At 45.6% G+C, this 26,777-nt stretch overlaps 1 protein-coding gene across 2 annotated transcripts in view; it reads right to left on the bottom strand.

Moving 5' to 3' along the window:
• The window catches only part of Abcc4 (ATP binding cassette subfamily C member 4), a 229,251-nt gene that overhangs the window by 138,912 nt on the left and 63,562 nt on the right, over window positions 1–26,777 (bottom strand). For both annotated transcript variants that reach the window (XR_008216921.1, XM_052732478.1), the window contains exons 5-11: window positions 20,760–20,849; window positions 19,639–19,802; window positions 17,411–17,536; window positions 14,848–15,097; window positions 6,453–6,554; window positions 2,066–2,155; window positions 337–528 (exon numbers count right to left, since the gene is read on the bottom strand). Coding sequence is in view for 1 of the 2 variants with exons in the window: in XM_052732478.1 (XP_052588438.1) it covers window positions 337–528; window positions 2,066–2,155; window positions 6,453–6,554; window positions 14,848–15,097; window positions 17,411–17,536; window positions 19,639–19,802; window positions 20,760–20,849 (1,014 nt within the window). In the remaining variant the exon portion in view is untranslated. The remainder of the gene's footprint in view (window positions 1–336; window positions 529–2,065; window positions 2,156–6,452; window positions 6,555–14,847; window positions 15,098–17,410; window positions 17,537–19,638; window positions 19,803–20,759; window positions 20,850–26,777) is intronic.

Below are 26,777 nucleotides of genomic sequence, written 5' to 3'. Positions count from 1 at the left end.
ACAATATAGAGGCATACGTGAGGCAAAACACCCATCCACATAAGATAAAAATCAACACATGTTTTTAAGTTAAAGATTACAGAAACAGGTTTGGAAGGCGGGGGCACTCCACTCGTGTGAGCAAGGCCATGGATGTGATGATGTGACATAAGGTCATAAAAACAGTTAAAAAGTGAACAGAACTTAATAAACAAAACCAAACAGTAATGAGTGGAGATAGGCAGGCTTCCAATACTTAGCTTAAGTATTATAATAACTTACAAAACTTCCAAAGCCAGGTTAAAGTAACAATCACATCACTAGAAAACAGAGTATAAGAAATTCAAAAGTCATCACCTTTTTCAAAGCACAGGCCTTGATTACTTTCTCATATCGTTCCTTCTCGTATTTCTTCCCAAATAAAATATTGCTCCTCACGGTTCCCGAGAAGACCCAGGGCTGCTGAGAAACGTAGGCGATTCTCCCGTGCACGCTGACAAGCCCACTGGTTGGAGGCAGTTCACCGAGCACCGCGCTCAACAGTGACGACTGAAACAGAGTTTACAAAACGCACATGCTGTCAATGTCAGCACAGAATAAACTGTGTTCCAGGCACTGCCCAGCCCTGACAGTTTGCCAAGCACCAGCTTAAAAAAAACCACATTAGAAGTTGCAGCTAAAAGCTGGGCAGTGGTGGCGCACGCCTTTAATCCCAGCACTCGGGAGGCAGAGGCAGGCGGATCTCTGTGAGTTTGAGGCCAGCCTGGGCTACAGAGTGAGTTCCAGGAAAGGTGCAAAGCTACACAAAGAAACCCTGTCTCGGAAAAAAAAAAAGAAGAAAGAAAGAAAGAAAGAAAGAAAGAAAGAAAGAAAGAAAGAAAGAAAGAAAGGAAAAAGAAAAGAAAAAAGTTGCAGCTAAAAGCAAAAAACAAAACAGAAATAACACCACTGTATTTTATAGAAATAAAAAAAAAAGGCACACAAAATAGATTGTGACAACCGACCCTCCCAAATGACCTTCCTCCAAATGCAATGGTATACAGAATGGCTGGCTATATGCAATTAAGAATGCTATATGCAATACTATGACTAATTAACAATCTTTGCTGGGCATTGTGGTGCAGGCCTATAATCTCAGCACTGGGGAGACAGAGGCTGGAGGATCAAATTCATACTTGGCTACATACCAAGTCTGAGGCCATTGTGGGCATTTTGAGACCCAGTCTCAATAGACAGTAGATAGACAGACAGACAGACAGACAGATAGATAGATGATAGATAGATGATAAACAGACTATAGATAGATGACAGATAAATAAACAGATAGATGGATGATAAATAGAAGATAGACAGACAGACAGATAGACAGACAATAGATGATAGATGATTGATAGATGACAAATAGATAGATGGAAGATAGATACATAGATAGATACATAGATAGATACATAGATAGATACATAGATAGATACATAGATAGATACATAAATAGACAGATGAAAATTAACAAAAAAGAATGTTGGTAGCGGCATGGGGGCCTAGCATAACAGAAGTTTTACATATCCAATACTGAATGAAGCTGCGGCTGCATCCAGACAATCCAAGCTGCCCTTACTTTCATGCTTGTTCCAGAAAGGCCATGCACCAGTGATGCAGCCAATGTACCAGGAAGATCTTATGTAAGGTGTGGTGCTCTGAGGAGCAAACCTTCATCACACACAGAAGGAATCCCCCTCCAGTGTATCATGTGTGTGCCGACCATATCAGAGGTCTTAAGACTGTTTACCTGACTAGACCTCAATCCTTCTGAAAGGCAGAGGGACCTGGGTCTGGGCTTTCCTGTGCATCTTTTGGTCCAGGCACAGTAGGAACCATAGCTGCACTTGAGCTAAATATGCACTGACATGACTTGGGTAGTTCTAAGAGGAACTGTGTCAGCTGGACAGCCACCCAAGACCACGCAGCATTTAGGGCCATGCTAGAGGAAAGACGTCTCCCTCTTTCTCAGTCCTTCTGTCCTGAGCAGTAGTCACATAAGTAACTCCCAATGAGCCCACCTGAAGACAGAACAAAATAAAAAACTTACCTTGCCTGCTCCCACTGGGCCAACCACAGTTAACAATTCACCAGGTCTGGCAGTGAAGGAAAGGCCTTGCAGGGTTGGAGTGTCTAATGCCTATGAGGTAAAGTTTACAAAATGCCTTAGTTTAAGGAAGTAACATAATGCACTTTGAAAAGTAGAAGAAGTAAACCTTCAGCCGCTGCCACACAAACGCAGCCCGTATTTCTTCCTCACTTAAGATGCTATTTCTTCACAGCCTTTTCATGCTGTTTATTCAAATAAGCTTATTTAAACAAATAAATGCTGTTTATATAAATAAACTTGAGTCCAGGTTTCCATATGAATTCAGAATCTAAGCAGTAGAAAGGAAAATACTGTCTTTTCTTGAGAGATTCTTGGCTCATACTAAGGCACTAACACAATTTTTCTAATAGGATATCCCACGTAGGAGGATTTTAATCATTCCTAAATGTTCACGGGGACCTCAGGTTTTAATCATCATTTAATCATTAGCTCCCACAAGGTGGCAGCATAGAGTACAGCATGCCTGGCCCCCAATGAGCAATGTGACACCATCCTTAACTGTGTCTTGACAATGAATTTCAACAGGAGACTCAGGACTCAGGACGACATTTGACAGCATAAAATCCATCACAGAAAAAAAAAGTCCTACAAATACCATCAGTACTGTAACAAGAGAGAGAGTTTAACAACAAAAATTAAGAAATTAAGCTCAGTGTAGGCTAGTGGGCCAGGGGCTGTGGTCTACCTACACCTGTGATATTCATGGCCTGTCTTACTGAACAGGGTCAGCACAACCCTGCTACCATGAAAACCACGGAGGGACTGGTTACATGCAGTGGGGTCGGGGAGGAGGATAAGGCATATTACACTATCAAAAACCACATTCCTGGGCAACCTATACATTTTAACATAAAGAAGTACAGGACTCTACGTGTGGTTTACATTAGTATTCCAAATTCAAAAACTTAACATTGTAAGTTCTTTGAATTGAAATTTGTTGACAGCAGTAGTGTGAAACTCCATATGTAAATTCATTGGCTAAAATCACAGTAAAGCTATGTGGATAAGGTAGATATGAAGCACAAATGAGTCACATGTTTATACTTGGGTCTCATCTCCAAAGTTTCCCATTATGTACATGGGAATATAAAAAATCTCAAAATATCCAAAAATCAGGAACACCCTATTCAAACATTTCAGATATAAAATACTCAACCTGTAGTAAATTTCAAGAAAAGAGATCATTGACAATTTTTAAGTTGTTTTATAGTTTCTTGGTTAAATTTCTTCAAGGAGTCAAATCAAATCCAGATCTATATACAACTTCCATATGCTGCAAATTCAGTTGAAGGAAGTGTGTTCTACAGGATCTTAATAGAGTACCCTGGACCAGAATAAGGTTTCTTTCCTCGGCCTACGACAACCAGCACGTCGGATTGACCAGTCTTCAGCAGTAGGTATGAAAAGGAGAAAGTGGTCTAAATTGGGAGTACAGACCTTCACAGTATCGATCACCATAACAACTTTTGTCTAAATCCAACATCAGTGCATTCAGACAGCATAATACACTCAACTGATGGTAACTGAAGAGTGTAGTTGGAAACGCTGCTGTCTCTGGGTTGGTCGGAGGGGGTCTATTCCCAGATTTGATCCATCTGCAATGCCCACGGGGTACATCTGTGTGTCCCACAAAAAACTGATCTGAACCCCAAGTCTTTTGTAAGATGTTCTCTTGAAGGACAGGTGTTCTGTACAACACACTGAAGGAAATGGTCCTCTGTATCCCAGAAAAACAAGAATAAACCAAAGGCTACGCAGCCATCTGGACTCCAGAAAAAGAATTTCTGAAGGGCAGAACCGCCTTGCACAAGGGAGGACAAAACCCACCTGTCACGGGTTACCTGTTAGGACAAAGAGGCTCCTGGCCAGGCTGAGGCCTGAGCACTGCTGTGTAGTGAGCAGAAGAGAACAGCACCACACCTCAAGAGCTTTGACCCTTCATTCTCAGGGTCCAGACCCCTCCCAGAGGGATGCCAGTGTTGATGAGCTGCATGAGCCACACCCCGGGGACACAGCACAGAACAAAGCAGAAAGCCCTGGTACCCAGCCCCTCGGGACCATAAACGGTGAGCTTAGAGACTGAGTTTGTAAATGGGAACTGGGTTAATGAGAAGAGCTTTCTGTAGTACTCACCGGACCTTCCAGCAGGCTGTGATAGAAGCCACAGTCTTAAAGCCCAGCCTAGCGTGCTCTTCATTCTACCCCAGCTTCTCCCGGAAAACCCCTCCCCCACCCAGTGGCCTATCTGGACCTGACCAAAGGTCATAATCATCCTACAGACAAAGCCAGGGAAACAGATGGCACAATTCTGTATGGAAATGCAAGCTGAGAACATCTGGAAGAATAAAACAGCCCACTTCTCAGTGTTGCAGAGTTGGAGAGAAAAAAGACTTGCGGAACGATCTGAAGTGCTGTGTCTCCAGCTGTGTTCACCCAGGATGCTTACAGTGCTGTGTCTCCAGCTGTGTTCACCCAGGATGCTTACAGTGCTGTGTCTCATCCAGCTGTGTTCACCCAGGATGCTTACAGTGCTGTGTCTCATCCAGCTGTGTTCACCCAGGGTGCTTACAGTGCTGTGTCTCATCCAGCTGTGTTCACCCAGGGTGCTTACAGTGCTGTGTCTCATCCAGCTGTGTTCACCCAGGGTACTCACAGTACTGTGTCTCATCCAGCTGTGTTCACCCAGGGTGCTTACAGTGCTGTGTCTCATCCAGCTGTGTTCACCCAGGGTGCTTACAGTGGTGTGTCTCATCCAGCTGTGTTCACTCAGGGTACTCACAGTACTGTGTCTCATCCAGCTGTGTTCACCCAGGGTGCTTACAGTGCTGTGTCTCATCCAGCTGTGTTCACCTAGGGTGCTTACAGTGGCATTTTGGCCATGGTTCCTAGCAACACTTTAAATGTACTGTGCTGGGATTTCCAGGCCAGATAAAGCACCTTGCAGGCAATTCCATGTGTAAAGAATGCAGGGATGTGGTTTCCCATACCTGGAAACACACTGTTGGTTTGTGGGGAGAGCTGCCAGCATTACAGCAGAATTGGAGGAATGTGATGCAGGCCACACAGTACTTACACATGGGCGGCCATATAAAGAGAGCAGGAGTCTGTAGTTTGACATGTGTACCCCAGGGCACGGGGAGGTGAAGGAGAGCTGGGAAGGAGTACTGCTCAGCTTCCAGCTGCCTTTCAGCTGAATTCTTAACTCAAGTAAACTACACTTCCTAGGCCCTCTGGCCAGTTCAACTTCAGCTAAGGAAAAGTCTGATCCGAGGCTGTATCTGCGCCTCCTCCTCCCCGCGCCCTGCAGTCCCAGCTTCTGGTGGCAGTCGTGCTCCCTGTGAGTGGTGTTGCCTTTCACTCTGAGGGTGCGAGCACATTCCTTGCCAGTCTCCAGGCAGCACCACTGCCTCCTCTTTGCCATCATCTATCTACTGAAAAAACTCACGCTCCCATGCAGTGGACTCTGTTTCTCAGGCTGAGAGGAGTTCTGCACAGCAGAGCCAATGTCGCGATGTTGGAGGCCCAAAGCAGTGGTCAGAGGGACGCACTAAGTCTACAAGACTGAGCGCTTCCTCACGGTGGTCCCTGTTATTCTTCCTATTTGCCCGTATGTCCCATGGAATCCAATGTGGGAAACCCTCCTGGCCTCGCCTGCTTTACTCAGCATGTGTGAAACCCTACACGAGACACCCAGGCAGCTTACTGGGTAGGCCTGCTGCCTCCTCCCTGCAGGTTGCCACTCAGGTAACCAGAGGCAGAGAGTACTGGGGTCCCCACTCTAACCCCCAGAAAAAGTACAAATCACAGAATATGCTCTAAGAGAGTATGAAAACAAGGTAAAAATCCACGACAATTTAGAACGTACACAGTTAATTCATCCCATATGGACCCCTCATCTGCCCAGTCCTGTACATTGCCAATGTCAAAACTTAGGGATATCCAGTTCAAACCAAGGCAATGATGAGTATTTTTGTGAAAACGAGATAAATGACAACTTTGAAGGGCTGGAGAGATGGCTCAGCAATTAAAAGCACTGGCTGCTCTTCCAGAAAATTTAGGTTTCGTTCCCAGAACCCACAGCTGTCTTCTGACCTCTGTGGGTAACTGCACATAAGCATGGACTCAGACCCACATGCACACATAAAATAAAATAATTTTTTAAAGAACAACTTTCAAATTCTTTAGGGTCACAGTTTTTTTGATTTTGAGAATTTTTATAAAATAGTCAGTATATGAGCGGTTGCCTTTCACAGACTTTGTAAAATTGTCAAAATTCTGTTTCATCAGCGTTACCCACTGTGTCTAGGAAATCACAGGGATCCGTTACCTTGTCCCAGAAAGCAGTGAAGTCCTGCACATGCACTATGGCTTTACCATCACATGGCTCCTGGGCTTTGTGCTGTGGTAGTTCATCAAGTAACAGAAAGTTCTAGAGAAGAGGAAAAACATGGACTATTTTAAGCACAGAAATAAAAATATAAACAAAACAGTGTTTCCATGGAAGTGCAATATAAAACTTCTTACAGCCTAAAGATTATTCTACCAACTGTATTTAAAGTGTCAACTCACGAGGCCAGGGAGCTGCCTTAGCAGGTGAGAGTGTCCGCCAATCTGAATTCAATCCTAGGACTCACAGGGTGAAAGGAGAGACTCCCACAAGCTGTCCTCTGACCTCCACACACATGCCTTGACATATGTGTCCCCTCACACATAATAAATAAATATATAATAAAAATACTTTAAAACATAGTGTCAAGTCACATCAGAACATGCCATGCACTAACAGATTATATATCACACACACACACACACACACACACACACACACACACACACACACACACACAAATACACACATCTATGTGTTTTCATACACATAAATGTCAGATACATGAGCAAAGTCTTTCCAATATTCTGAACAAGTACACCAGGAAGTACACCATTCCTAAAATGAAAATATTGATAAGACATTGAACACATATAGAACTGGACACTGCTATCATTTTGGTTTGGTTTGATTTTTTAACAGTAAACACAAGAGATGATAGGACATGATTTCGTAAATATTTACTAGATGCTCATCATGTGCCACACATCACGCCAACGCCAGAAGAAAGACGAAGGCTGTTCCCGGGTCTTCAAGAATCTAGTCAGGCTGGAATTGCAGGCAGAACATGGGACCCATGGCAGAGACTGGAGAAGGGACCCTCTACCCATCTTCCTGATGCCCACCACCCCTTAGGAAAGTCACATCAAGGAACGACAGCTTGCCGCTGAGTGGCCTCAGAGTCACCACTCTCCTTAGTCATTTCCACTTCCAAAAATACATTTTGAAAGCATCTTCTCAGAGCCACCCGGACAGCAGGAACGGCTCCCTCTCCCCTCCCCGCTGTGTTCCACCAGTCAGCAGCTGCTCCTTACGATGTGACTGAAGGCACAGATCCCTGCTGACTGTCATAATCTAATGGTAACAAAAGGCCTCATGCTCCTCAATCAGAATAACTGCAGCAGAATCTACTCAAAATGGATCCAAGACCCCAAGGCCAGACCTGTAACTCTGAAACTGCTAGACTCGGTGATTCTCAACCTTCTTAATGCTGTGACCCTTTAATATAGTTCCTCGTGCTGTGGTGACCCCCAACCATGAAATTACTTCCGTTGCTACTTAAGAACTCTAATTTTGTGACTGTTATGAATCATAAAGTAAGTATTCATAACCTCCAAAGGGGTTATGACCCACAGGTTGAGAACCACTGTGCTAGAGAAAACAGAAAACACTTGAGATTACAAGCACAGGCAAAGACTTTCTGAAAAGGTCTTTATGAAAATTAATGATGTGAAATGGCAAATGGGTTGGAAAAGCTTCTACATGGCAAAGAAAACAACAGTTAAAAGATTAAGATTGGGAGAAATTTTTTTCCCAGCCAGTCATATGACAGGGGATTTTAATATCTAGAATATCTAAAGGACTCAAAAAATTAAATACCGAAAGCCTCAAGTCATCCCATCAATATGTGAGCAAAGTCAGTTCTCAGAAGACGACAGAGAGGAGGCTGGAGAAATGAGGCCAGTGGGTGTCTACCACAGCTTCCGGTTGTTGTGATAAACACCATGACCAGAAGCAAGATCCTGGAGGCAGGAGCTGATGCAGAGACCGTGGAGGGGAGCTGCTTACTGGATTGCTCTCCATAGCTTGCTCAGCCTGCTTTCTTACAGAACCCTGGACCACCAGCCCAGGGACGGCACCACCAACACTGGGCTGGGCTCTGTTCCATCAACCACTCATTAAAAGGTCTTACAGCAGGATCTGATGGAGGTGTTTTCTCAATCGAGGCTCCCTCTTCCTAGATGACCCTAGCTTGTGTCAAATTGACAAAAAACTAACCAGCCCAGTGGTTAAGAGCACCGGCTTCTCTCCCAGAGGAGCTGGACTTGATTCCGAGCATCCACACAGTGGCAACAGCCATCAGTAACTTCAGTTCCAGAGGACACAATGCCCTCTCCTCGAAGCTGTGGGCACCAGGCATGGACATGGTACACAGACACACAGGCAAAACATCCACACACACAATATTGAAAGAATTTAAAAAAAAAGACAAAGTACAAATGAGCAACAAACACTGAAAACCATTCAACATTCTTAACTATCAGGGAAATCCCAACTCAGTCAAAATCTCTATCACTAAGAAAACACATGACAACAAATGTTAGCAAGGATGGGGGGCAGGTGTGACCCTTAAACACTGCTAGTGGGGATGCAGATTAGTTGGCAATAAGGAGGTTCCTCAGAAAGGAAAACCTACAAATAAAACAGCCGTGGGATCTAAGATTGTCACTGCTGGAACGTATCTGAAAGTGTCTAAGCCACACCAGAACCTCCACATGCACCATTTATCACAAGTCACAACAGCCGAGTAATCCACCAACATCTCCCTCCACGTGGGACCCATCAGCAGATGAATGGCAAAAGAAAATGTGGTATACAGACATATTGGAGTTTTGTTTGGCTATAAAAAAGAACTAAACTATGTCATTTTCAGAAAAATAGATGGAACTAGACATGATCCTACAAAGCAAAATAAACTCAGAAAAACAAGACAAATATCATGTCTTCATTCATGTATGGAACCTAGATTTTACAGAGAGAGAGAGAGAGAGAGAGAGAGAGAGAGAGAGAGAGAGAGAATGCAATGTGAAAATCTTATTCCAAGGGAGCAAATAAAACATTAAGAAAAGAAAAAAAGCAAATGATATTAATAAGAGAATAGGCTCACACCACAATGTATCATAGAATAAATGAAGCTTATATGCAAAAATAAACAACCAAGGTGTAACAGAAACTAAACAGCCTAGGCCAAGCCTCCCCTGCAGCAGTGACTAGGTGGCACATCCTGCTAGTTGTCCTCAAAACCTGACCTCGGTCATCTGTAAGAACAAAACCCCCAATATCTGGCTGGTACATGGCAGTCCAGAACAACCTCTAGGTGTCCAGGCGCCGCCATGTGACCCAAGCTGACGACTATAATGGTTACCTTCTTCAAGCCCACCTACAGCTCAGAAGATGATACTTTACTTAATAGGGTCATCTCCAGTTCTACCCATTTCCCATAAGGCCACACATGCCAGAGAGATGAGGAAGATTCAGGGTTCCTAATACTATAGAACATCCTACTAACCTGGAACTCATAATAAAGTGAACTGTGTCCTCCCCAGTATGGTTGCAGTGTTTTGAAACTTAATGGCCAACATGATAACATTCAGTTAATGACTACTGAGAGAGGGCCCATCGGTTTTCCCCTAGGATGAGGCCACTAATTGGTTATCCAATACCAAGTGCTCAGCCCTAAAAACATACACACATGAGCAACACTATATGGACTCAGCAGGTTTTATTTTTATATTTAAATGTATGTTGTCTTAGATTACTGTCCTATTGCTGTGAAGAGACACCATGACCAAGGCAACTCCTATAAAAGAGAGCATTTAATTGGGGGCGTGCTTACAGCTTCAGAGGGTTAGTCCATTTTCATCATGGTGGGGAGCATGGCGGCAGGCAGACAGAGTAGGTGAGAGCTTCACATCCTAATCCACAGGCAACGAGAAAGACAGAGTGACCAGAAAGACAGAACCTGGTGTGAACTTCCGAAACCCCAAAGCCCACCCACCCCCAGTGACACACCTCCTCCAACAACGCCACACCTCCTAGTCCTTCCAAACAGCTCATCAGCTGGGGACTGAGCATGCATCTGAGCCTATGGGGAGCATTTCCGTGCAAACCACCACGTATGTCTTCTTGCAACAATTATAATTAAAGAACACAATAGAGATGATACATGAAAGTCAAAGGGGAGCTTGGAGGAAGAGGGAGGGGGTAACAGTACAGTGAGAGGAGGTGGCAGATGATCAGTTGTGTGTGTGTGTGTGTGTGTGTGTGTGTGTGTGTGTGTGTGTGTGTGTGTAAGAGAGAGAGAGAAAAACATCATCATGAAACCTGTTATTTTGTAAAAGTTAATAAATGCTAATAATGATGAAAATGAGGTGGGTCTTTGGGCTGAGCTTATAACTGAATACTAACACACTTACAGAGTCTAGGCGATGATCCCTAGTATGCAAAAACCAATTTTTAAGAGGCAGTTTTTTAAAGAGGTGATTAAACTACAATACAGGCTCAGCTATTGTGAATGGGACTAAAGCTCTTATGAGAGAGGCTTCATCTAGCATCCAGCTCTCTGGGTCTTCCACCGTATGAGGATACAATGCCCCGGCCCTCCAGAGCAAGGCAGTGAGGTACGATCCTGGAAACAGAAAACGGAGAGCCAAACCAGCCTGAACCTTGACCTTACACCTCCCAGAACCACGAAAAACAAATTTCTGTTCTTCACAAATTCTGGAGTTTAGTTGTGGGAATACAAACATATTAAGACATCCCTCTAGAAACATGTCTTGGGGTCCTTACTACCCCCAGAAACTTGGAATTTGTCTTTATTTGGAAATAGGATCTTTTCAGATATAACAAAGACAAGGCCATGTGTGGGCCCTAAATCCAACACAGCCGGCTTCTTTAATGAGATGAGAAATACAGACACACAGGTACAAAACAACCATGCGGCCTTGGGGACAGAGACTGGAATGTTACCCAGCAGCCCTTGGATGCTAAGTCAGGAGAGAAAGACTGTCCGCTCTGGCTTCTGAACGAGCATGGTTCTGCTGAGACCTGGAGTTCACACCGGCCGCCTCCACAACTGTGACAAGCAGGGATCTTTTGCTTCCACAGGAAACCTCACAAGTAGCTTTGCATGAGAACAATAAACTCTCTGTGAAAGGGCTGTACCGCGGTGCTCTGAACCCACAGGCAAATGTCACTAACAAAGTGGGAACGAAAGCAGGCATCCCAACAGAACTCTAAAGGAAACAACACCCATGTCATTTTCCATCCTAAAACTTAAAAAATCCTTTACTTCTAGAACTCTACCTTTCGTGGTGTCGGTCCCTTTCTACAGTACTCCTCAACACCACAACCATCAGGACACCACGAAGCACCTTCTTCGGACACCTCTCCCAACACACACCACACTTAACCTCCTAGTGACCCTGCAGCCCCCCCCACACCCCTCCCCTCCCCTCCTTCACACAAGGACCCCAGGTATATTATCATCACAGTAACAACTGCCACATCCTGTAACTGCCATTTCTACCAACAGTGTTGACCCAGCATCCATTATGTAGCCAGTGACAGTGGGCTGTGTGCACCAGTCTTACATAGCGGGAAACTAAGCACTGAGAGAACTGTGAAAGCTGACCAGGGAGTCCGTCCATCAGGAATGGCTGAATTCAGGGCAGAAGGCATTCATGGAGCAAACGCCCAATGCTGGAGATGGACATGGTATGTCAAAGAGAGCAGGGCCATGTGTTAGAAGCCAAGTGTGGTCAGGAGAGCCACAAACCCAGGGTTCAAATATCCACATCTACAGGAAGCAGAGAAATCTCTTACAAGGCTAGATGACTAAAATATTCTGCATCCTCAAAAGTCCTAAGCAGCGTAGTCAATACAACAGTGGTTAAGGAGCCAGAGGTCTCAGGAGGACCCAGGTTCTGCCACATACAAGCTGTGTGCTGGGCACCAGCCGCCCTCTGAGAGGTACTGTCTCTGTACAGCAGGGACAGTAGGTGCCGATACTCAGTGACTGTTGTTGTGTGCAAAGGATGAAGAGATGACCTGGCTTGTGCTACCCATACAATAGCTCTCAAGTCTTGGGGAAGCAAGTGTAGCAACAGCAGAATTACAACAGATGAACCCGTTGTGAAGCCACAGCAGGGAAAAGTTCTGCATTATACACTTAGAATGAGCTAGGGCCCAAATATATCCCCACATATCTTCTTCCCAGATTTGCAAGTTTAAAAAAAAGAAGAAAACTGCAGTTGAGTGGCATGGACCAACTCAACAACACTACTTGGCCACTGTCAGGAGGAATAAAAAACTTGTTTGCGCAGAACTAACCCTACGTAACTGAGCTCTTCCATGGGCAGTAACTGTATGTAATGTCTGACAGTTTCACATGTATATAATAAAGTGCGGTCATCTTACCCCCTCCCCCACTGGAACCCATGCTCTCCATGAGCCCCTGCTACTTCCATGGCTTCCTTTCGTGAGACCCACTTGGAGTTTCTTGGCAGAATGTGGGTGAGAAATTATTCGCTGGAACAAGAGCAAAATGTCGTTGGCCACATTGGTGAGGAAAATGACATATCTTCCACCAACAACTGTTAACTGTCAATACTTCTTCAGGAAGGATGGGCTTCACAGATCGCTCTTCCGTCCATGATGAAATGTTATTGACAGGCTCTCTCCTCAGTCTTACGCAGATACACATATCTGCAGTGAGTTTGAGCACAACAGCTTTGTCGAGTCCAGAAGACAACTTTTTGTGACACATCTCCTGCTGGGAATGTCTTTCTCTATGCTGTGAATGTGTTGCTCTGATTTGGTTGATAAATAAAATGCTGATTGGCCAGGAGCCAGACAGGAAGTATAGTATTCGTGGGATAAGCAGAGAGGAGAATGCTGGGAAGTGGAAGGCTGAGTCAAGAGACACTGCCAGCCGCCACCATGAGAAGCAAGATGTAAAGGTACCGGTAAGCCACAAGCCATGTGGCAACTTACAGATTAATAGAAATGGGTTAATTTAAGATGTAAGAACTAGACAGCAAGGAGCCTGCCACAGCCATACAGTTTATAAGTAACGTAAGTCTCTGTGTGTTTACTTGGGTCTGAGCGGCTGCAGGAGCCAGGTGGACACAGGAAAACTGCAGACATAATCTCCCCATTCCCTGGTTCTTACGTTCTATCTGCCCCCCTCTCCTCTCAGCACCCCTTGAACTCTGGGGGAGTGACGGAGTTGCACAATTCAGGCCCAAGGACTCCAGGCAATACTTTGGGAAATAAATCAGAAACTTCAGAGCAAAGAAAAAAAAATCCTGGCTTTTATGGCAAGCCTGCCCCCCTCCCCTATGGCCCCAAGATGACTAAGCTGATCTGTTACTGGAGAAGCAATGTTGCTGAGAACCAGAAACCAAACAAAGTCCCGCCAGGCTTCTCACAGAGCCTCTCTGTCATCCCAGACACGTTCACCTTCACACCAACACTTAGCGCCATTACATTCCAGACCAGTATCAAGGTTACACGATCTGCCCTGAGCAATTTAGGAGTAGCTACTTAGGAAAAGCAGAGGTAAGTGTAGTGGAAATCGGCAGACTGGGCGAGGGAAATGCCAGCTAGAGGAGGGCTCTTCAAAGAGGAAGCAAGAGTGAAAAGCAGACCGGAGGGGAAAGGCAGAGTCAGAGAGGAACAAGCCAAACAGCTAAGAAGAAGAGAATCATTCTTCAACAGGGCTTGTTTGGTTCAGGCCACTGCCTCTCTAAGGAGCAAAGGCTTTCCAGCCTGAAAAAGCATTGCCTCAACTCAGGCCTGGACTCAGTCCCCACCCACCTAGTTGTCCAATGAGTCTAGAATGGCAGTTCTCAACCTGTGGGTCATGACCCCTCTGGAGTCCTATGACCCTTTCACAGGGGTCACCTAAGACCATCTGCATATCAAATAATTACACTGCAATTCATAACAGTAGCAAAATTACAACTATGAAGTAGCAACAAAGTAATTTGATGGCTGGGGGTCACCACAACATGAGGAACTGTATTAAGGGGTGGCAGCGTTAGGAAGGTTGGGAACCACTGGTCTAGAAGATGAAATCTGCGTGTTTTTCCTACTTGGACACACTTCCCTTGTTCCTGCAGCCACCACTCATCCATCAAGAGCCCTGTGCTGTTGCTATTTATATTGTGCCCATGAACGACCAGGAATTCCTCTGACTTTTAGCACACTGGCCCTACAAACAGGACATTATACACCATTTTGGATTGAATAACAGTTTGGCATTCGCAGGGTTAAATTTCGCTGGAGACAAAGTGACACTAAGCAAAAGAAACCATGTGATGCAGGAGATTCCTCCAACGTTAAAACTGTACTTTACGCTGGCGGTGGTGGTGGTGGCGGCGCACGCCTTTAATCCCAGCACTCGGGAGGCAGAGGCAGGCGGATCTTTGTGAGTTCCAGGCCAGCCTGGTCTACAGAGCAAGATCCAGGGCAGGCTCCAAAACTACACAGAGAAACCCTGTCTGGAAAAACAAACAAGCAAACAAACAAAAACCCTGTACTTTCCACGAACCTTGATCCTCCGGATGCTGATCACCGTCTCCGACACTTTCTCGATGGCTGAGGGGAAGAAGAGCGTGACTGTCAGCCGCACAGCGCCATACAGAGTCATGGCCACAAACACGTGGCTAGCTGTGATCTCATTGTCAAGCAACACGTAGGTGGTGAAGGTCACAAACAGGATGACTTTGTTGGCGATGAAAAAGGATGCCATGTTCATCCCTCTGAGGTAGGAGCTGCCCAGAATCTTGGAAATTTCCTTTCTAGAAAAGAGACATATACAGATTTTCACATAGAAATGCCAATCGATGCCACACGCATGAGGCCCCTTGTTAAGCAGTACACACGTCTTCAGATAAACCGTGGGGGCAGGAGAGATGGCTCAAAGAGCTTCCATGCTAGCACAAGAACCCAAGCCTGAGCACAGCATCCACATACACAAGTCTATCCTGCTCCATGCCCCATGAAGCTCTGGGCCAGCGATTTCTGCCTAAGGGGCAATCAACAGTTTTAGGGAGCTATTCTCTCCTGCAGCGAGTTGCTGAGCTCAGAGGGGACAGGCTGCATCTCACTCACTCGTCGGTCACCCGTAAGGTGCCTAGTCCAGGACTTACCTTCAGGTATGTGAGTAGGAATGAAGTTGAGTGTTTTATAAAATCTACTCCAAGTGACCCAAATGTCATTCTGCATCTCTAGAACTGGGGAGACAAAGACTGGTCCCTGCCACTCACTGGTGACCAGCCTAGCTGAGTGATTGGACCCCAGTTCCCAGTGAGACACTCTGCCTCAAAAAAATAAGGTGGTGGGCTCCTCAGGAACAGTACCTGAGGGGGACCTCTGGCCTGCACATGCATGTAAACACATGTGCACACAGGTCAACCTACATACATGAAAACATGCACACATGTAATAAATAATTTTTATATGGCCTGTGACACTACAGAAACAGTGGCTAGCACATTCTCTGGGAAAGCTTCAGTAAAACCACACAGGACACTAACCCATTCCACTCATCCAACCAAACACTGCTAGAGGTGCAGGATAACAGTCTGGGTCCCTCTGAGTTGATTTTACCAAGGACTCAAACAGACGCATCCAACTAGCATACCTCAGCTAAGTCCCGGGTCAGGTTCCTTCCAGGTGACCAAAGGATGGATGAGACACAGCCCTTCCCCTCCATGAGCTCAGGAGAGAACTGTACCCCTAAAACGAAAACTTTGTCCAAAACTATAGACAAAAATAGCTGGCATAGAGGCTCATGGGGCATGGAGGAGAGGAGGGTGGTAGGGCGAGGCATGCTTGGCAGAACCCACAGACAAGGGACAAAAGATTCTCTACATAGGGGGGTATTTCAGATATGAAAATCTCAGGTGTCCAGAGCTACGAGAGATTAGGAAGTCCCTGTGCCGGAGTGCAAAAATAAACAAGCGTTTGAAACAAAACCAAAGGAGTGATACTCCATAACACTCACTAGAAGGAATAAGGCCCCTTCTTCGAGTCCGGCTTGGCCCAGGGTACTCAGGCTCCAGCGCCCTCCCACTGCACTGACACCAAGTAGAGCTTTATTGTAAATGGAATTTCCTCATGTTCTTATGTCTCGGAATCATTATTTTTTAGAGAATTTGAAGCGTTCAGAAACACTTGGAATTACATTTTATTATCAGTAAGAAGCACGTAAGATGTGCATTTGAAGGCTAGCCACGTAGCTTAGTAGTATATGGTATAATGCTTACCTAGAACATGCAAAGCCCTGGGTTCGATCCCCAGCACCATCAGAAACAAAACGAGAGTGAGAAAGACCAAGAAACACACACACACACACACACACAGAGAGAGAGAGAGAGAGAGAGAGAGAGAGAGAGAGAGAGAGAGAGAGAGCTTATGCCTGAAAATAATGGTCCATGGAAGCCCAGGTTAAAATGATGTCTGGATCGTCATACTTAACATTACTGCCACATGCAAGATGGCACATATCATATCTGGATTGAGTTACTAAGGGAACAAATTGAGAACTCTAATTCATTCAGTAAAATTAGGAAATAGAAAAGTGCACAATACAGTACAATCTACTGTGGTGATACTGTGTTCCCCAAAATATTGTGCACCCTAACAAATTTATCTGGAGTCAGAGAACAGAACAGCCACTAGACAGACATAGAGGTCAGAAAATGGTGGCACTCATGCCTTTAATCCTAGCCTTCTGGAAGCAGAGATCCATCTGGATCTCTGTGAGTTCAAGGCCACACTGGAAACAGCCAGATATGGTGACACATGCCTTTAATCCAAGGAAGTGATGGCAGAAAGCAGAAAGGTATATAAGGCATAAGGACCAGGAATTAGGCGGGTTAAGCTTTTAGGCTTTTGAGCAGCACAGTTCAGCTGAGATCCATTTGGATGAGGACATAGAGGCTTCCAGTCTGAAAAAGCAGGATCAGCTGAGGAATTGGCAAGGTGAGGTGGCTGTGGCTTGTTCTGCTTCTCTGATCTTCTAGCATTCACCCCAATACCTGGCTCCAGGTTTGTTTTTATTAATAAGACCATTTAAGATTCGTGCTACGATCTACACCAAGACTTACTTCCTCAGACTGGTAATGAGGTCAGCAAACGATGTTTCCCACGCGTACATCTTGATTATCCTCATGCCTGTGATAACTTCATTCATGGTCCTGATCCTGGCATCCGTAAAAGCCGCAGTCTTACTCCTGAGGGAGACAGATGGGACAGATGAGCCACAGGGAAGGCAGCCAACCTCTGTCTATCCATCACAGGCACAGAGAGGGACCCAGGGTCAAAGGCGGTCCTGAAGCGCCTGTGCTCCCACAACACAGGTGGGTCCCATTTCTGCCAACTCGGTAAGTATCATGGAGCATTTCCAGTGTTTGCTGAGGAAAACCAAAAGCGAGTCTGAGACAACCACTTCACCTCCTGGAGGGGCACCGAAGGGAGGTGAGGGCTACGAAGCGTCAAGTCTGACACGGACACAGCTGACAGAGGTGGAATGAGACAGGAACAAAGGCTGCGGGGCAGAGGACACAGGCGCTTGTCCATCCATCAGGAAAGGAGTGAGCGAAAGAGCGAGCTTCAGAGTGGCAGGAGCACAGAACTGGGTCCCCTTCTTCATAGCCAAGAAGGGAGAGAACGTTCACTGCAGAGGAAACTACACAGACTCAGAAGAAAAGAGTCCGACGCCATCAAACAACACGGCACCCCCCACCCTGCCCTGTCCAGTCCCAAATCCGGAGACCTTGATGGAGACTTGCTCCGATTCTCGGTGCCTGCTTCAGGTCAAGGTCACTGTATCATCATTTGGGCTTTTGTGAGCAGCCATGTGTCTGACACACACACACACACACACACACACACACACACACACACTGCTAGGACAGCAAGGCTTCGGAAGGGCCCCATTGAGATTAGCCCCACCCCATGAGAGCTTGTAATTCAATGGAAATGCTGAAGTATAACAGTGCATATATACGCATATGTGACAACAGCTCTGTACATCTGGATTGGGACTGTGAGACGGCTCAGCTGGTAAAATCCCTTGCTGCCAAGCATGATGATCTGAGTTCTACTCCTGGGATTGACACAGTAGAAGAAGAGAAACACTCCTGCAAATTGTCCTCTGACCTTCTCATCTGCACATGTATACCCTCCCCATAGACACACAATAGATTGAATGGATGGATGGATGGATGGATGGATGGATGGATGGATGGATGGATGGGTGGATGGATGGGTGGATGGATGGATGGATATGTAGGTAGGTAGGTAGGTAGGTAGGTAGATAGGTAGGTAGGTGGGTGGGTAGGTGGGTGGGTGGGTGGGTGAATGGATGGATGGATGGATGGATGGATGGATGGATGGATGGATGGATGATAGTTAGAAAGATAGATGATAACAGATGATAGATAGATAGATAGATAGATAGACAGACAGATGGATGATAGTTAGAAAGATAGATGATAGATAAATAGACAGATATATAGATAGATGATAGAAAGATAGATAGATAAGATAGATAGATAGATAGATAGATAGATAGATGATAGACAGAAGATAGATAGATGATAACAGATAGATAGATAGATAGATAGATAGATAGATAGATAGATAGATAGAAGATAGTCAGAAAGATAGGCAGATAGATGAATGATAGATGATAATAGATAGATAGATAGATAGATAGATAGATAGATAGATAGATAGATAGATAGATAGATGGATGATAATAGATAGATAGATAGATAGATAGATGATAACAGATAGATAGATAGATAGATAGATAGATAGATGATAGTTAGAAAGATAGGTAGATAGATGAATGATTGATAGATAGATAGATAGATAGATAGATAGATAGATGAATGATGGATGATAATAGATAGATAGATAGACAGACAGATAGATGGTAGTTAGAAAGATAGATATAATGAATAGATAGATAGATAGATAGATAGATAGATAGATAGATAGATAGATAGATGTAACAAGATATACAAAAATAAGATTAGATTTACTATTACTTAATGTTTAACTAACATCACACATGTAACTTATAGTAAGAATGCTCTTTAAGAGGCTACACTGAAAAGCCAGTTGGGAGCAGTCAGCTCATAACTTCACCTTTCCCCTTTAAAGACCACCCGTGGCTTATAGTTGGAGTATTCCCTGGCTAAGCCTGAAGAGCTCGCAGTATATGTAGAGCAGAAAAGCTAAGAAGTGTTTATTTTATATCTGGGTAGCAGTCTCAGGCAGATGCATTACCAAACAGGACATATTTTTGGTCTGGCATTCCTCTTACCGCAGTGACGAGAACAGCTTCCCAATACAGCTTTGCAGAGGCAGAAGAATAACCAGAACAGCCATGCCAGCTAGGCAGGAGATGCCTATTTCCATCCAGAGAAGGACAGTCACTGCAATGGCCTGCAGCGGCCCCGCCCACAGAAAGTGCAAGAAGATTGTCACCTGAGGGTACAAAGCCAACACATTCTTAGGACTGTAACTAAAACAAGATGGGTAAGAATGCATGTCAGAAACTTTATGCTCCAAAAGATGAGAATCCAAACAGAAGCAGTAACAGTGGGTTTAAATCTGCTGAGGTAGAATTACAAGTATCTTCTGCAGAAGAAACCATGCTGGTGCAATCAACAGTAGACTCCGGGCCCTGATATAGGATGGCTTGGACGGCACCATCCCAGGGATGACCCCTTTTTCCCCCTCATGTGTGAGGGCAGCAATCCCCAGAATTCTGCAGCCATTGCTTATGTGGTGAACCTCTGAACAGGAGGACTGAGTTCTTAGGACAGTATCTTGTTTATCCCCAACTCTAAGTGAAGTTTATATTTGATTAATGAAAATCTGAAAAGGTTGTAGTTCAGTACAGATCACACAAGAATGTTCTAGACCTTTCAATCAATCTATAAGATAGGTATAGAAAAATGGGTGAGGGGCGAGAGGGTTGCAATGTCTAGTTAGGAATCACCCATGTGGCATGACTTATCAAAGCGTTCCTATGTACCAGGTACCACATGAAGAGGGCCATACTAGACACTCCAGCCCTCCAAGACTTGGTCCTCTAGAAAGGGAGAATGACAATTAGCTGGCTGCTCCACTGCCATCTGCTAAAGGTTACGGAGTTGGGGAGGGGAGGGCAGCCACTCAGGACTATTATCGAATCAACCAAGTTGGGGAGGAATGCTGCTCTCTGATTATCGGTGTGTTGCGGGCAGACAACATCACAAAAACCAAACTGACTCTACAATATAAACACATCTGACTCCATCTACGCTGCACACAGAACTGAGAGGGGGATTAAAAGTTCCTGTGACCTCCTCCACAGAGTCCTGGTCTACACCAAATCCCTCGGATTCCAGCAGGTTAAAGCGGGGAATCAGGGCAGGAACAGACAGAGCTGGGACCTACTTGATCGAATTTGTTGACGTCGTTGGACAGCAGGTTGACTATCTGGCCTGTGGTTGTCTTCCCCATGGCCGTGTTACTCAAACGAAGGGCCTGGAATAAAGGAACAAAGTCCAGAGTTGTATCCCGTAATGATCCTCTCTTCAGCACAGAAAACAGAGAAATGCGTTTTCAGGGGGTCTCATCTGATGTAAAGGCCAAGGTGATGCACAGTGAGAGTCCTAATGGCAGGCACTGGCAGCTGTGTCCTCCAAGGACAGCGCACAGAGGTGAAGGGGAAAAGTCCCAGCTCATTTTTTAATCTTTACATTTTTTATTTAAATATTTATTTTACATCTCGATCCTCCTTTCTTCCCTTCCCCCACCTCTGTTCTGCCCCCTCCCCCATTCACTCCTCCATTTCTCTTCAGAAAGGGGCAGGCCTCCCATGGATATCAACAAAACAAGGCGTATAAAGTTGCAGTAAGACTAAGCATCTCCCCTTGTATTAAGACTGGGCAAGGCGACCCAGTATGGAGGAACAGGGTCCGAAAGCCAGTAAAAGTCAGAGACAGTCCCTGCTCCCACTGTTGGGGTCCCACAAGAAGACCAAGCTACACAACTGTCCTATATATATTCAGAGGGCCTAGGTCAGTCTCAGGCTCCTTGGTTGTGTTGGTTCAGTCTCTGTGACCCCTATGAGCCCAGGATAGTTGATTCTGTGGGTTTTCTTGTCATGTCCTTCACCCCTCTGACTCCTAAAATCCTTCCTCCCTCTCTTCAGCAGGATTCCCTGAGCTTGGCCTAATGCTTGGCTGTGGGTCTCTGCATCTGTTTCCATCAGTGCCCAGCTCATTTTTTAAATGAATGACCACATGTACTTCAGAGCCTACCAAAGTAATTTTGCACCAGTTCATTAGGGAGATGGTGAAAGGAGAGGCAAATGACACGATTTGGATTATTAATACTGAATCCACAATTAATTCTCTGTGAGACATCACTTAAGTACACACGCCATGGCTTTCTCCTCTTTATACGGAAATGGGCCCTCACTCGTCTCAGAGAGTCACAAATGAAAGAGAAACGTCACCGCTTGACTGAGTATCTGCCAGGAAGAGGACCCAGAGACCCAGGAAGATCCACGAGTGTGAGACACAGCTCTTTGTCTCCAGGGGCAATGCTGAGCTTGTGCAGAAGCAGGTGTGGTTCAGCACGCAGGAGCAAGCTACAGTGTAGCAGACAGACAAGGTGGAAGGCCTCCTTCTCCAGCATGGCAGGCAGGAGAGACCACGGAGGGCAAGGGACAGCTTTGTGGGGCAGAGGAAGGCTGCCATGGGTCAGTGGGCAGCTCGTGGGAAGTCAGAGAAGGGAAAGGTGGGTCAGCTATGTGGAAAAGACCCAAAACTAGACTTGGAGGGTAGACGGATGGAGCTAAAGTCCAAAAAGGAACCTGGGACGGTGAAGGTGGTTTGTCTGTCTTTGTTTTAAGTTATTGTGCACCTCATTCCCAGATGAGGAGAAAATGAAGAGATGGGGTGGCAGTCAAAGCACCGGGTAATTGGCCAGTGGTTATGCAAAAGAGAGCCAGACACAAGGAAACCCACAAGAACACAAGGAACTCCATGCAAATACAAGTTTCCAGTCATAAAATAGCCCAGCAGAGTGACACCTGTCTGTAATTCCAACAGTTGGGAGACAGAGACAGGATGATCACAGAAAGTTCAGGGCCAGCCTGGGCTACAGAACAAGGTACAGACCACCAAGGCAAGAAAAGAGAAAAAATATACCCCAGTGGGTGGCACCATACCCATGAGAACATGGTCAGCACAAACTGGCACCAGTGGGCCATAAAAACAACAACCAAGAGAATGGAGTTGGGAGAGCATGGGAGTGGATCTGGGAGGAGTTAGTGGGGAAAGGGGGGTGCATATGATAAAAATATGTTGTATGCACGTATGACACTCTCAAAAAAGCAATGAAAGTGTTATACTTAAAATACATGGGAGTCCAGGACCTGCACGGGTCTGCAGCAGACGGAGTCCGAGAACTGAAAGGAGAAGTGGACACGTGCCCCATCCCTAACCCAGAAGCCATCTCCAGCTGATACCCACGGGCAAATGAAAGTTACTTGTCTCCAAGGGAGTCTCACCGGGCAGCAAACCACTCTTGGAGTAGGCCGCACGCCCAGGGTCTCTGCGTCTGTCTGTTTCTTGTGCCTTTTCTTGAGCTCTTTCTGTTTACTTGTACTGTCCTATTCCAGTGTGTTCGTTTCTGCTTTATATTAGCTGATTATTTTCCCTTATAAGCCTGTTCGTCTTCTAAAGAGGGACAGAAAGAGGGCAGACACAAACGGGAGGGACTGTTACAGGAGGAAAAAAATCTACTTTCAAGAAAAGAAATTTAATTAAAAAAAAAAACATATTGTAACCATTTTCTGCTTAATGCTCTCTCCTACCCTGAGGCTAAAACACAGCCTTCAAGCCCCTTTCTTCCTTCCCATTTCTGAAAGATACACACACACACACACACACACACACACGCGCGCGCACACGAGCCTACACGGTGAGGTCCTGTCTCAAGAAAGAAGAGAAGAGGCAAACAACACCAGAGGCTCCGCATCATCAGGGAGTGCACACGGGTGCTAAGAATCAGAACTTGGCGACTCTGACCACCGATGCTATCTGAAAACATTCTTAGCACCTATGCTTACATTCAAACATGTGTCAATTCCCCATGCAGAAAATACACAGTATATTTTAAAAGAATGGGTATTTCATCCTAACTTTATTCTATTTTGTTTTGTTTTGTTTGTTATTTCAAGACAGGGTTTTTCTATGTAGCACCACTGGCTGTCCTAGAACTCACAGAGATCCACCTGCCTCTGCCTCCCAAATGCTGGGATTAAAGGCACAGCCAGCCTTGGTTAGAACCTAATTCTAATAGTTCAAGTAAGCAATCCCAGTATTCAATAGGTAAAAGCAGGAAGATTGAGTTAGAATCCAGCCTGAGCTAAAGTCAGAGCTACACACACACACACACACACACACACACACACACACACACACACAGAGCCTGAATGAATGAATGAATGAATGAATGAATAGATGAAATGAGAAGACATATACCATACTCTAATCCTAAACTTATCATAAACAACAAAGAGAAAACAAGAGTCAGATCAGTTGCATGCAACTTGACTCACTGTCGCACTGACAGCTGGAGACACCAGTGTCCATCTGTGTAAAACACAAGGACCCGCTAGTGTGCAGGGTTACCTGTCACCAACCACATCTGTAACCCAGGGAATGAAAGCCTGAGCCATGGAAGTTCACACACATGTGCTATAGCAAAAGTTACCAGGAGTCGACCATAAATAACTGGGCCATCAATCCTAAGACTGGTGTTTTGTTTTTAAAACTCTGTCATACTACGGTTCAATCAGAAAAAGAAAAAAACAGTGACATGCCTTTAACATTATCAGTGAGGAAGGCAGTTCACAAACACAACTGACAGACTGCTGGCCTCTGTCACGAAAGAGTAATTAATTGGTGCCAGTCCACTGGCCTTGCCCTCCGTGGTACGGCCATCAGATCGGACAGCTCAGGAAGCAGCTGTCCCCCGGCTCTGACCGCAGGCACTGCAGGACTGGGAGCCCTGAGGGAAGGAAACTCAGGAGGTGCTCAGGACTCGCCTGGCTTTCTGCCCAGAGCCATTTCTGCCCGAGTAGAAGTACATTTCCCCTGCCCAAGGAAAAAAGATGTCCACTCTGAAACGGGAGGGGCACTGAAATTTATGGTCACAGCCACAGAGGCCAGGCCCAGGATTTTCTGCGAGGATTTAGCAAGGGGACTTTGCCAAAGCCTTCACTGTCTAGGGGCAGGCTGAGTGCCAGAGTGGAGTGTGAGGTCAGCATGGCAAGGAGACGCCAGAGTTCTGCCCAGACACAGCAAAGGGTTCTTCCTGACTGCCACAGCCATTCAACAACGATGCCAGGAAGGCCATGCACTGGTGATAAAGATCTGTCTACAGAGTCAGCCAGGCCCTTGGACTGAGTTCAGTATGGAAACCACTGCCCTACAGCCGAGATATACAAAGGCAGACAAAGTCAAGCTGGTAGGACCAGCCTCAGAAACAGAAACCAACACCGTGTAATCCAGACTTCTTACACTGCGTCACTCCCAACTCAACATGGTAGATCAATTACTACACAGGCCAAAAAAACAGTGACCCATAGTCACAGAAGGGGGGGGTGTCGACAGAAAGAGACACACATCCAGCTGGTGGAATTAGCAAAGCAATAAAGAACAATAAATAAATAGATAATTTTAGGAGAGAAGTGGACACCATCAAAAAGAAACAAGCAGAATTCTAGGCCTGAAAATGTGCAACATCTGAAATTATAAAAAAAAATTACTAATTAACATTAACAGTAGATCATTTCAACTGGTCCATTTCTAGAGTAACTAATGTTGTGGAGGGGCCACTGGGGCTCCAATCTAGAGTCTCCACATGCTAGGCAAGGTCTCTGTTGTTGACCTGCATTCCTAAACCTTCGTTTTCCTTTTTATTTTGAGACAAGATCTCACTAAGTTGCCAAGTCTGGCCTTGAACTTATGACCACTGCTTTGGCCTCCCAAGTACCTGATATTATAAGACAATGTTCTTATTTCTGTAGTGTACAATATGAATAACAAACAAGGAGCTGGGCGAGGGGAACGAGAGTGAAAGACAACTGTAGAGTGCTGTGGGAGACTATCATGCAGTCTAGTCAGAATCCTGAAGAACAGGTAAAAAAAAAAAACCTCTATCTGCAGGAAGAGTAACAGGGAGGAGCCAGGCCATGGCTCAGTGAAACAGCACTTTCCTGTCACGGTCGGGGCTTGGATTTGATCTCAGCACTGGGAAGGAAGGGAGGATGGAGGGAGGGAGAGAGGAAGGGAAAAGAAAGACTAGAATCCGCAATTCGTGAGGAAATGTTACTCTGCATACCCAAGAATCTTAGGGAAAATCAAGAGCAAAAGTGGACAGACTAAGCTCAGACACTCCATGGTCATCCCGATAAAAAGTGGCTCAGTGGCTCTTCATTACCCAATCACAGCAGTCTACTCCACACAGCTGCTCTTGTAGAGGACCAAGGTTCTGTTCCTGGGGTGGCGCATACCACCGTTAATGCCAGTTCCAGGAGAGGCAATGCCCTCTTTAGGCCCCGAGGGCACTTGTGTGCATGAGGTACCACACAGACAAGTAGGCACACAGCCATACACATAAATAAAAATAAATTTTTAAAAAATTACAAAGCAAACAGTGTCTCCCATTCATTTGATAAACTGCTTTTCTTATCCGGATTACTTTCATCAATAAGTAGGAAACATAAAACCTAAGCATGCATCTATAAACACCACCACCTATCAATATGGGTAGAATGGGGACCACCTATCAATATGTCCATGGAAGTGACTAGACTGGGGGACTAGCTTTCACTTTGCGAAGCTGGGAGGACTAATCTTGATTGATAGGATTATTTATGGAAACAGACAACGGAGCTTGTGTGTGCTAGATTTTCTATTTTAGGGTAATTGATGTGGGCCACTCTCCATGGGAGTGGCGCCATCCCACGGTCTGTAGTCCTGACTGCAGGAGGTATGGGACCACGCGCCTCATGCTCCTGTCACCGCGGACTCTGGGAGCTGCCGTAAACTTCCCTTCCTATACTGTCCACTCAGGAGCTTTGCCGCAGCCCAAGGCAGGTAACTAACAGACAATGGCCTCAACAGAAACCTCCTAAAAACCCTTGTCTAGTAGTCCTGCTGAAACAGGTGTGTGAACAGCTCATGGTCACGCTGGAGAGCCCTCACCAATGCACTCTTGCCCGTGTCGGTGACCCTCAGGGTGAGGCTCCTCCCAAAGGGCACAGTCCATTCTTCTCTCTGGTCCCTTGTTATCAGGGTGGCAGCTGCCCTTCAGACGGTCATCACACTAGTCTCCCATTGCTGACTACTCTTTTGAGACAGTAGGTCAAGGCAGAGTGGCGTAGCTCGGTGT

Source organism: Peromyscus californicus, unplaced genomic scaffold (assembly GCF_007827085.1).
Source record: "Peromyscus californicus insignis strain IS unplaced genomic scaffold, ASM782708v3 Scaffold_12__1_contigs__length_115047231, whole genome shotgun sequence".
NCBI lineage: Eukaryota > Metazoa > Chordata > Mammalia > Rodentia > Cricetidae > Peromyscus > Peromyscus californicus.
This window is presented reverse-complemented; position numbering and strand designations above follow the sequence as displayed.